Source organism: Mchenga conophoros, linkage group LG14 (genome assembly GCF_057382185.1).
Source record: "Mchenga conophoros isolate Kocher_MC1m ecotype Shallow Benthic linkage group LG14, M_conophoros_male_GT1.1, whole genome shotgun sequence".
NCBI lineage: Eukaryota > Metazoa > Chordata > Actinopteri > Cichliformes > Cichlidae > Mchenga > Mchenga conophoros.
The window spans coordinates 29,684,750-29,697,097 of NC_140539.1; the positions used below are offsets into that span (position 1 = coordinate 29,684,750).

The 12,348-nt window shown below is 38.2% G+C and overlaps 1 protein-coding gene across 3 annotated transcripts; it reads right to left on the minus strand.

The window, feature by feature from the left end:
* Window positions 1-897: 897 nt before the first annotated feature.
* LOC146560034 (dehydrogenase/reductase SDR family member 11-like) lies at window positions 898-9,470 on the minus strand. 3 transcript variants are annotated; one of them, XM_085243845.1, is made up of 8 exons: window positions 9,355-9,470; window positions 8,133-8,205; window positions 4,674-4,883; window positions 4,361-4,455; window positions 1,874-2,003; window positions 1,649-1,741; window positions 1,497-1,562; window positions 898-1,390 (listed from the first exon to the last, which is right to left on the minus strand). In XM_085243845.1, the coding sequence occupies exons 1-8, from the start codon at window positions 9,366-9,368 to the stop codon at window positions 1,349-1,351; spliced, it is 723 nt and encodes a 240-aa protein (XP_085099971.1). In that variant the 5' UTR covers window positions 9,369-9,470; the 3' UTR covers window positions 898-1,348. The 3 variants fall into 3 exon arrangements, with proteins under 3 accessions (XP_085099971.1, XP_085099970.1, XP_085099972.1); XM_085243844.1 differs by lacking the exons at window positions 8,133-8,205; window positions 9,355-9,470 and adding exons at window positions 7,258-7,402; window positions 7,712-7,879; XM_085243846.1 differs by lacking the exons at window positions 8,133-8,205; window positions 9,355-9,470 and adding an exon at window positions 5,055-6,540.
* Window positions 9,471-12,348: the final 2,878 nt, after the last annotated feature.

Here is a 12,348-nt window from a genome sequence, read left to right on the forward strand (position 1 = left end):
TAAAACTGTTTAATGACAAGTTAAAATCATCTTCATAAATGTAGCAAAGAAGTATAAAAAAAAAATTCACTCCATTATTTGACAAGGTCACATGGTGTAGTTCTATAAGGGCTGCTCTGTCGCTTGCACCTGCTTTATCGGGAGTGTCCTTGTAGAGTCATGGAGCAAATTCAGTCTCCAATAAACCAGAGAAAATGCACTGCAAAAAAGAGTGGATACTGAGGAAACTCAGAAGAGTTGTGCAGGTGTCTCACAGAAACTGAAATTATGTGATTAATGTATGTGAGAATGGGAAACTCCAGCAGATCCCAGGAACAATATCAGACCTCTGTTCAGAAGAACACAGTCCTAGAAGAGCGCACCTTCATACTCCCAGGGTCTGGTAGAGGACCCGAGCTTTAAGGATAAACTACCCGCAGGAGAGAGAGGGGATTAAAAAAAACAATGAAGTCTAGTTACAGAGTTTCAAAACACATGGCATTTGTTTATGCCATTACTACACATTAACTAAACACACAAGAAGCCAGCAGGAAGCACATTAGGAGCAAAGCGAGCTGGAACACAGTGTGACACAACAGAGCACACAAGCAAACCGAGACTTTAAAAACACAGGACATGGAAAAACAAAACCGAAGGAAAGCAGAAAAGACAACTCACAAAGTAAAGCCGAAAGTAACCAACTAGACACAGCACTGTGAGAAAAACACACAGCATAGAGAAACATGTGGGAGGCTACAGTCAACTAAAACACAAAGAATCCACCTCTAAGACTACTTATCATTTTAAGTATAAAACAGAATGTACGATGCTGGAATACTGACAGAGACACAAAAAAATAAAAGAAACTCAGTCAATTAGTAATCAAAACCACAGCTTAAGAATAACAACGAGTCAGTAGGTTCACCATTTTATTTAATTATTTACATGTATTTGTGATGTGTCACTTATTGATATTACATAAATATATTTTCTATTTATTTTTGCATTTTCTTTTTCTAAAATTTTTACAATTATCTTACATATCTTGCTATACTTCATTAATACTACTAATGCTTAATTTCTCAAGTACATTTATACTTAAGGTTCAGACATGGTTTTTAAACGATAAAGATTTTATTAAAAATCAGACTTCCCTTAATGCAATTTAAAAAAAGAAAGAAAAAAAAGAAAGAAAGAAAAAAGAAATGCAACAAATTTCCCCTGAAGATTGTTTTTTATTTTATACATTTGTGAAAAAAAACAACACCATAAAATTGTTTCATGATCGTATCAAGTCATTATCTTTTAAAATGTTGTAAAGAAGTGAAATCTGTCATTGTATAATTTGAGAGGGTCTTGTGGTGCAGCTCTAAGACACCTGCTCTGTCCCTCGCATCTGAATGTCTCCAATCTGAAACAAAAGTTACGTGAACGTTGTCTTATTATGAGTCAAAGTTAAACAGGAAAGTCTTAATAAGACACAATAAAAAGCATAAAAACAAGAGCAAAGCACAAACCTGAACATGAGGAGGGGCACTGAGCACATATACAACAGAACTGGCAACATCTTTTGCTTCCAGAGGCTGTGAGAGAAGTGAAAAGTGACTGAATACTCTTTACTTGAGTAATCATATCAACGATACTTTAATTATAGGAATGATCCCTTTACCTTATATTCTGAGTATAGACCAGCAGCCTTATCAGGATCGTCTTTGAAGAGCCGTGGACCAAATTCAGTCTCCACTAAACCAGGAGAAATGCTCTGCAAGAAAAAAAAAAAAATCATGAGGGAACTCCTGTACGTACTGTGTATGCGTCTCATAGCAACTGTTACTAGCATTATGAATTATACTAGCACTTTATGAGCTGGTTATGGTATATTTTAAAGCCTTACCGTGGCTCGGATATGAGTTTTTTCTGCACGCAGTTCTTGCCTCAGGCCCTCAGTCAGAGCGGTTACAGCAAACTTGGTGGCGGTGTAGAAATGTGTAGTTGCATTGGGAAGTACACGATGACCGGACATACTGCAACATCAAACAGATTACAAACCTGAGCAGGTAAGCAGAAATAACATTAAAAGTTCTTCTTTTAAAAGGCAAGTCTGACTGAATGATGCAAGAACTTCTGTGGCACACAGAAGCTGAGGTCCAGAGCTGCAAAAACTGGTTTATACTCACAAAAATTGCTTAAGTCCAAAATCTGGATTTGATAGTTTGATACTGATCTCCAGTCTGGATTTTCCTTCAGCTTTCATATTAGTTTGGGTTCTGGTTGGCCAAAATAACTGGAGATGTCACTTTATTTAGGACAGTTTTATGAACATTTTAAATACTGTCTGACATTTTTTTTGATGGTTTATCCTGCAGATGAATAAACACTGACCTCAATGAGGTCTTTAAAATCTGGACTCAGTTATTTTGCAAATTTCTAAATGTTGTAATAACAGGCATTTTGTCAAAGCAAAGTGATGGCTGTTTCAGTGCAAAAAAGGTCCGATCCCTACAGAAAACAGAAATCACTTCGGTGTTAGGGCTGTCCGATATAACGATATATATCGGAAGACGATATGAAAAAGTCTATCTTTTCATATTACGCTATCATTTGTTTCATGGTGTCACAAAATAAACTGTTTACGACCATATTTTTTCATCGTTTTGATGGTCACTGTAGTGGCTATATTAATTTCTTAAAAATCTCTCTTTCTCTTATATTTAAAATAACCACACTACGGACGGACAAGTGACTGTTTTTACATGTTGTCATTAGCAGCTACGACGGTAAACCCAGTGTGTGGCTCCGTCATCCGCTTGTTTATTTTCCACATAAACCTTTTACAATAAAGCTCAAGATCCTGTTGAGATGTTTCAAAATAAACTGAAATGATGACAAACAGAAAGACCACTCAAAACAAATTGAGGACCTTATTTCTAAACGAGGGGCTAGCTCTGTAGCATGGATATGGTTTGGTTATGAAAAGTCTGACATGGACCAGAAAACTGTGCTCTGCAAATTATGCAGGAAACCGATCTCCACCTCAGACTCTAACACGGCAAACCTCTTTAACCACCAACACAAGAGTCACGCAAAAGATTATGGAGAGAGTTTATGGATGAGAAGCAAAAAAAGAGCAGTCAGGTGCTTAAAATAAACCTTAGACTCAAACGTTAAAAAACAGGCTTTTCCAATGTAATAAATTCATCCGAGTCAAGGTTTCTGGATAACTGGAGAATATTCCTCATTGAAAAGGGTGCCAGAGGGGTTTTCTATGAAGCCAGATTAATGGCTTAGCAAACTGAGGCTTGAGCATAAAGGCACAATTTTCTCTCTAACTTGGCCAAATAAGCACAGTAAGAGCAGGTTGTGTTCTGAGTTTTCATCTAAAATTGACTGGTAGCGCCATGCTTTAGCTGATTTCGTTCTTTTCTTTTCTTTTCTTTTTTTTTAATTCATAGCATGTTTTAAGTGAAATACAGATTCTCTGCTGGGGGAAAATGTTTTATATGTCCAAGTTTTTAAGCTGAACTTTATGAAAACCACTGAAGAAAGCATTGCATTGTCGTGGGAATGTACATGTATTAGTTTGGTGATTTGTTTTTAACTTTGATTCTGCTGGAAGTGCAGCAGAACACACACCAAGAGTCTTTGTTCAAGCAATCAAGTTAGTTTCCCTTTGATATATTGACAACATAAAGAAATTTCCATGTCTCCTGTGTTAACCTGTGGGACAATAGGCCGCACCAAGAGGGAACTCAATGATAAAATAATTTAATTAAACTTAAATTTGTTTATTTTACCGCTCTTTGAGCAAAATCCCAAGATTTGCAGCATTAACCTTTTGTCTTATTTGCAATTGTTGAATTTCGCTGCTATAGGTTTTATATTTTTTCTTTAGCGATTTTTAATCCATATTTTAACATTATTGTCAACAAAACGCCTGTTTTTAGTGTGCTCAGCGCATGAAACAGAAAGTCCCACTCAACAGAGAAAGTTGACAACCACCATTGTGACAACCGTTACTACCATAATGGGGCTTTAGGTTTTGCTGAGCCAGCTAACCTAAAGAAAGCCTGGCTGTGTTGAACTTCATCCGTAATACACCCCTCAGCACAACTGCACCGACAGGCAGCATTGTGTAAACTTACCTGCTTGAATGTGACGAAGTTCATTAAAATGTAAAAGTCCTGCCCTCATTTCACTTGTAGCTTTCTTTCAAAGTTAGAAAATGTCGGCCATTTAAAAATAAAAAATTGTGCAGAGTTGCAAAATTAATATCATATTCACAATCTGAATAGAGAACATGCCAACATGAAAACATATGTGTGTTCTTATTAATTCAACAGTTTTTCACTTCACAAGCTTGCACAAGCAAATAAAACTGCACCTGTTTATGTTTATGATGTGCCCATCATCCACGTTTCTCTCTTTCATTGACTGATACGCCTCACGCGTGCAAATACTCAACCCAAGGATGTTCACCTGCAAGAAAACAAACAGAGAAATCTTGCACAACAAAGGTTTTTAAGCAACTTTGAATTCTGTTTAAAACTGTTTGAAAGTGTTAATGTTTAAACAATACCACAGCAGTAAAATCACTGATGGGTGACCTTTGTCACATTTGTTATTTCAGTTCAATGTTTTACTTGAAAACCACTAGTGAATGTCACATCAATGTAAACCAGGATCTGAGCTCTTACATCCATCATGTTCTTCCAGCCGCTGGTTTTGCCACTTAGCAGCGGCTCTGGATGAGCCAAGCCAGCGTTGTTGATGCACACGTCCACACCTTTGTGCTGCTCTTTGATCGCTGCAAACATGGACAGAATCTCCTCCTCTTTGCTCAAGTCACACTTGAAAGGCACCAAAACGCCAGGGTGACCGGCGCTCTGACACTCTGCTGCCAGTTTCTGAAACCAAACAGGAAACAATAACACACTTCAGAATCCCATCTGTGTTTAATGTATGCAAAAATCGTTCAAATGTTAGATCTATATAAAGTTAGTCCGAATAAATAGATTTTGGTTTCACTTTGCATATCACCAGTAGCGGTTTTTGATACGGGCAACACGGGCGGTTACCTGGGGCGGCATCGTGGTGGGGGGGCGGCATCACGGGCATCGGCAAACAAAAAATTAAAAAGAAAATTGCTCGTGCTCATGCTGCCCCGACATCATGCCAGCGCATATTGGGAATGGCATAGGCACCGATCGGTTTTCTATCGCCCATTTGCTGGGAGTAAGGGCGCCCTCCGTTTGCGCCTGCTGCTTGCGGCAAAGGAAGGAGAGGGCGGGGCAGCGGGGGATTCATTGGCTGGCTAGAGCAGCGTCTAATAACCCACCCCCAAAATAAAAACAAACCAACAAACACGAAAACGCCTGACATTATGATACAGACTTATAATTTGCACCGATGATTTTGCGAAATTCTATACGTTCAAAGTGAGCGCGAGAGCCCTCGGTGCGCCTGCTTGCTGCTGAAGTCAAAGTAAACTTTATTGTCATCTCCGCTACATACAGTCCAGTATATAGAGAGACAAGACGGCGAGGTTCCAGTTACAAAAGTGCAAGTAAACAAACAATAAATATAAGAAGAGTAAGAAAATAAATATACACTTAAGACTCGGGGTAAAGGGATAAATAACAATTTAAAATTTATAATTTACAGTTTGATGATTTAAAGTCTCACACACAACACATCGAAAGGGGAGGAGAGCCCTGCTGCTTCCAAATAGAGCACATTTCATTCATAATGCTGTAAATCCAAGCCCATTATGTATTCTTGATTTGAATACTGGGTTGTGTGAAATCCCAGAAATAAACCCTAGACAAAGTGAATCTGTGAACTAAGGTGTAGGTTTATTAAGTTATGTTGTGGTGATCCTCGAGTTGGGGGATGGGTGTTCATACTGGAGTGCAAAATTAAAACCAAGATGGACAAGAACAGTTCAAAGCTATCAGGTGCTCAGTTTAGAAAAAAAGAAAAGAAAAGAAGAGGAGGAGAAACGAAGGATACAGGTAAGCAGATGTGTCATTGGATAATGGCGGGTTATGTATCCTGAAACAATCAGAATCAGAATACTTTATTAATCCCTAAGGAAATTATGTGGGTTACAGTTGCTCCAAGAAGAATTGGTAAAAATAGTAACAGTAACAGACTACTCCAAACTCCAAACAATACATTATGTTACAGATTTAAATATTAATTAGTCATTGTCAATTGTTGATTTGTCCTGTTCTCATTGTATGATGAATTATGATAGCTGTTTGGTAGCCGTTTGCATACTATGCATACTCTCTCAAGACAAGAACTAACAGACTTAAAAACTCCTTTGTCCCACACGCCATCAAACTGTTTAACTCCTCTCTGGAGGGGAGAGGGAGGGGAAACAGGAGGACAAAGGAGGGGGGAACAACTAAGCTGTAGTGCCTCTTCACCTCACTGTGCAATACCTTGTGCAATACTTTTTGTAAATAGTCAACAGTGCAATAGACTCAATACTTGAAATGTGCAATTCACTTGTATTTTTATTTTTTATTCCTATTTATTCTATTTATCCCCTTTGTATATTTTATTTATATGTGTGTGTGTGTGCGTATATATATATATATATATATATATATATATATATATATATATATATATATATATATATATATATATATATCGAATTTCCCAGAGGAACCCACCCGAGGGATTAATAAAGTTCTATCTCTCTCTCTCTGTCTTCATGTGTGTGTGTGTGTGTGTGTGTGTGTGTGTGAGTGTGAGTGCGCGTGTGGGGGGGTGGGGGGTGGCAGAGGGAGTGTTCGCCCAGGGCGCCAAACAGGCTAGGACCGCCACTGCATATCACCACAAAGAGCAGTGCATACCATCTATAAACAGTCAGCTTACGGATCTGTGTTCAGATGTTATACCAACTCGAATCTCTGCCATCTGAATAATCATTGGCCAAAGTCTTAAGGTAAAGAAATCTGCGCAAATGCCGTTTTAACATAAAACCGTCGTCATATTCTGTCTTTCTCATATAATATCACTTTCTGTTGAAAGTAGCATGAGTGACAGTTAGTTGGAATTAACATTTTGTGCGCAAGCTGTTTAACCGACGACTAAAGTGTAAAGCAGAAAAGCGCTATACAAGAACGAGCACAATTAGCGTTTACCAAATAAGTGACACGGCTGCAAATTTTCTGCATAAAGCCAACAATAAACAGCAACATTTACTGTGCGATTTACATTAAATTACTCTTTGCAGAAAGTTTGAGTTTCTATATCAGAGCAAACCTGAATCTTTCCGACGTCCCTGGCACAGCCCACCACTTTCATGCCGAGCCGGACTAACTCTACGGCTATAGCCGCCCCAATCCCGACCGAGGCTCCGGACACCAGAGCCACTCTGCCCCGCCAGCGCTCCATGACAGCCCGGTAACTGCAACACACACGAAAACACCACAAGTATGAAGAAAGGGACGTTGAGCCTGCAGCACAGTGAGCCCTGGAAATGTCAAGCACATGCGAACCGCAAACGTCGCACACTCAGTACGTCATACGTCTCGGCGTATGCGGCGTTCACGTAAATCAGTTGCAAACCGTAGAAAGCAGTAGCATCAGTTCTGTCACTGCGATTACATACCGTACTTCAACCGATCATAGCCTTACTCACATTTAATTGACAGTAACGCATATCTTTCACTTTACTGAAGTTAAAACATATCAACCATTAATAGAACAGACAGACCTGTCACAAATGTAACTCCCACTGCGTATTTGCTCCGTAAAATCAAAGATACGACGTAGAAGCCGTGACTCAAAATCTGTGCAACGGCAAAGAAAGAGCATGGCTTAAGAGGGAATGTATTCATATAGTTTTAAGTCTCTGTGACCACGAGCATTACAGTTTATTTGGATAACTTCTTCACAATAATAACTGTCTCGCCACTGCTCCACCAGGTCACCTCATCTGCCAGTAAGAGGCGCTAAAAAGCAGGGCCGTGCAGAGACGTTTAAAGGGGCGGGTGCTCAAAGTTAAAAAGGTGCACATTGAACCAGGCTGAATAACAACAACACACATTCATCAAGAATCTAATATGGCATCGCATCATACTATATCACTGTTGTGAGGTGGCGACAAGGCAAAGCAAACGTAGCCTATGTTTTACCTGATGGGTACAATGTTGCTGTTGAGGGGTTGCTGCTGATAGTGCTTGAGGGCAGGGCTGTGTTGATCTGAGACTGTAGACATTAAAAAGTCCATAGCAGAGATGGTAGCTGATTAAACAAGTGTCATGAGATAATAAAAAAAATGCAAAGATTGGTGACAGCGCTTGGAACCATAAGGCAGCAAAAAACTGTGAGAAATAATGTAGGCTCTGCCTGTGAATCACTCTTTGCTTCTCTTCTTTCTTCCATCCCATCATCTCATATATCACTCTCCACTTGCTGTCTATCTGAGAACAAGGCACAACTTGCTATTGCAATAAACTATAATCTAATCATCCACACCTAACAACTCTTGCACTTAATCTATAATAAAATGATGACAGAAAAATGTTATAGCACTGCCTTTAGTAGCCTCACACAGCTCCTACTGTTTCCTCCTCATGTCTTTACCAGGCATGTCTGGACAATGTTATATCATGAGTAATAATTAAAAAAAAATCCATATACATAAAACAAACACATGCAAGCACACACAGTGACATTTTAGACCTTCTTCAGAATACTGTATATACTATGGGCATCACGGTGCTGATCCAGAATCCTTACATTATTATTTGTTACTAGAGCTACAATAATAAAGCAATGAGGAGGGGGAAGTAATAAATATGAAAAAATGTCATTATGATGATTCCATTTGTTTCACTATCCACTCTGTGCAGGGGCAAAGCTTATTACATTTTTAAACTGTAGAGATACAATCATTTTACTGCTGTAAAATCCAAATTTTGTCTTATTTAAAATATAAATCTAATATAATCTGCTTCTTAATGTATGTTTTTTAAAATACAGCGTGTGTTTTTTAAAATATTATAATAATGCATAATTATGTGGACATGCATATTAGACCGTTTTTTAGCAAAAAATAATCCCCCCCAGAAAGGCAGGAAAAGCTCTGTAACTTACTTTAAAACTAAATATGTTCACTAAAACGGTGACAGAGCTACAGACCCATGACAGCCTTACACAGTGAGCTAGCAGCTATGACCAGCACTACTTGTGCAGTTAATAAAAGGACAGGTGTGTTCGTCGCGCTGTTGCAAACAAAGCACGCTCATTTGTTTCAGTTCGTCAAATTGCGACAAGACAACTTACCAACGTGTACGTAATAAGCCAATACTCCTGGGTGCTACACACTACAGTGTACGCTGTACACCTACTTACTGGTTTTGTCGCATCACTCTGTATCTCTGAGTTAACTTGTGTTTCTCCTACAGCTCCGGACTGCAAAAAATGCGCGTGCTCTTTGTGAGCTCGTTCCCGGCTCGTAACCAGCGCGTTCTGCCGTCAGGAGCGATTATTGCTTAAATGTGATCATGTGACTGATGCAAGCCAGATCCTTTTATTTAGCAAAACTGTGATTAATAGTATGTATTATTGTTGAGGGGCACAGACAGGACTCCGCACGCACACACACATAAAAAAAATTAAATAAAAAATAAATAAATTAAAAGTTGCCTCAACAAAAGGGCACTTTGGGGACCCATCAGGAAAGGGGCGGGTGCTCAAGCCCCTCCAGCCCCCCCCCCCCCCTCTGCACGTGCCTGCTCCTGAGTGTACCCTGGTGCTACGCAACTAGAAATATATATGAGCTATTTTACCACTGATTTGTGTATTTTTATCCCCCCGGATTTCACTATCAACTTAGATATATTACTATTTTAAGCAATTCTTTTTGAATACTGAAATATATATTTTCAGATATTTTCATACTTAAGGTTTAATGTTTTACACCATAAAGTTTTTTCTAACAAATATCCGTGAAGTGCAATTAGATAGGGAAGTACAACAAAGTTCCCCCCAAAATAATTACTTGATTATTTCATACCTTAGAATATAATGTCTATAACAACTTCATAAAACTGTTTAATGACAAGTTAAAATCATCTTCATAAATGTAGCAAAGAAGTAGAAAAAAAAATTCAGTCCATTATTTGACAAGGTCACAGTCCTAGAAGAGCGCACCTTCATACTCCCAGGGTCTGGTAGAGGACCCGAGCTTTAAGGATAAACTACCCGCAGGAGAGAGAGGGGATTAAAAAAAACAATGAAGTCTAGTTACAGAGTTTCAAAACACATGGCATTTGTTTATGCCATTACTACACATTAACTAAACACACAAGAAGCCAGCAGGAAGCACATTAGGAGCAAAGCGAGCTGGAACACAGTGTGACACAACAGAGCACACAAGCAAACCGAGACTTTAAAAACACAGGACATGGAAAAACAAAACCGAAGGAAAGCAGAAAAGACAACTCACAAAGTAAAGCCGAAAGTAACCAACTAGACACAGCACTGTGAGAAAAACACACAGCATAGAGAAACATGTGGGAGGCTACAGTCAACTAAAACACAAAGAATCCACCTCTAAGACTACTTATCATTTTAAGTATAAAACAGAATGTACGATGCTGGAATACTGACAGAGACACAAAAAAATAAAAGAAACTCAGTCAATTAGTAATCAAAACCACAGCTTAAGAATAACAACGAGTCAGTAGGTTCACCATTTTATTTAATTATTTACATGTATTTGTGATGTGTCACTTATTGATATTACATAAATATATTTTCTATTTATTTTTGCATTTTCTTTTTCTAAAATTTTTACAATTATCTTACATATCTTGCTATACTTCATTAATACTACTAATGCTTAATTTCTCAAGTACATTTATACTTAAGGTTCAGACATGGTTTTTAAACGATAAAGATTTTATTAAAAATCAGACTTCCCCTAACCAGCTCACGCACCAAAAGTTTGAAGAGAGGGACGTGCCAAGATAGATATCCCCGACAGAATTAGTTTCCTCTGCGTCGGGAGCGCGCACTAGGTAGGGAGAACGGATCCCGTTGACTTCGCCTCCATTCCAACCAACTAGACGTAGAAACAGTGACGAACTATCAAAAACCTAAAGACGAGTGTACATTACCGTTCAGTTTGTGGGTTACAACTGAAAATGATACGTTTATTGTTCTCATGTGTTATCAGCAGTGTTGGTCAAGTTACTTGAAAATAGTAAGTAGTTACTAATTACTGATTACTTATTTTTAAAAGTAATTAGTTACTTTGTTACTTACCGGTAGTTAGAATTAGGTTAGGGTAGAAACAAATTTCCATAAACGATCCATATAAAATAAAATAAAACTACACTAAGCATTGTTACATTATTATACTGATAAAAATGAACTTTGACACAGAGTCATGTGTACAGAGTTATAATGGATGATGAATTGCAATTCGGTTATAGAGTAACATAAACTGGCTGCTCGCCTAGTTTCTTGGTGTCATCTCAGCATGACACAGCAGAAAAAACCTCATTATCATTAACTTTATTTATTATTATTTGTGGCAGTAGTATTAGTTGCAGCAGTTGGAGTATTTTAAATTGGATTTCTCTTTTAGGAACAGTTGTGGAGAAATGACAGACATGCTTTCTCTTCTCTGATAGCTTCTAGAAAAAACAGATGTTGCCAGTGCCATCATAATATGTGCTCAGCGCCTCTCTGCATTTTCAGAGTCGTGATTTTCTCTTATTTCATGCTTTTTACTGTGACTCATTGAACTTTCCTTTTAATTGCATTTTAAACACAAACACTTTACTCATATTAAGATAACACTGATATAAACATGGCAATACTGATGTATGGAATTTAAACCATGGCTGGTTCTTCGTGAAGAGCACAAAATGTCCCAAGAAAACATACCTCTGAAGATCATCACTATTTTGCATTTCAAAGCTCTGCTTTTACTTCCATTACAATATTAGCCACTACAGGTCATAGTACAGTCGTGGCCAGAATCTACTGCTCTTTGGTCAAGTCACACTTGAAAGGGACCAAAACACCAGGGTGGCCAGCACTTTGACACTCTGCTGCCAGTTTTTGAAACCAAACTTATATGATTTCTTGGTAGGCTAAGTTTTGTATTGACAACTCCTTTAAAAGTGTACTCTCTCAGATACCTGCATTTAATTATTTACAACAAATGTATTATTTATTACAACCACAATTAACACTAGCAAACAGTTCTCTATTGCATCCTTGACAATGGAGCATTGTGCTTGCTGAGCAGTGTCAAATTGTCAAGACACTCAGCGATTTGGTGAGTGTTTTCAGAAATATTTGCATCATCCACACAAACTGTTGGAGAGTGCA

What these genes read in the sequence shown, in the direction of transcription:
- LOC146560034 (XM_085243844.1), bottom strand. Translation starts at nt 7,812, where the DNA reads ATGCTCTTTCTTTGCCGTTGCACAGATTTTGAGTCACGGCTTCTACGT. An exon ending in GCTGGAAGAACATGATGGAT is followed by an intron (nt 4,456 to 4,673) that starts GTAAGAGCTCAG and finishes GTTTTCTTGCAG; the next exon opens with GTGAACATCCTTGGGTTGAG. An exon ending in GTGCCCCTCCTCATGTTCAG is followed by an intron (nt 1,391 to 1,496) that starts GTTTGTGCTTTG and finishes CTTTTGTTTCAG; the next exon opens with ATTGGAGACATTCAGATGCG.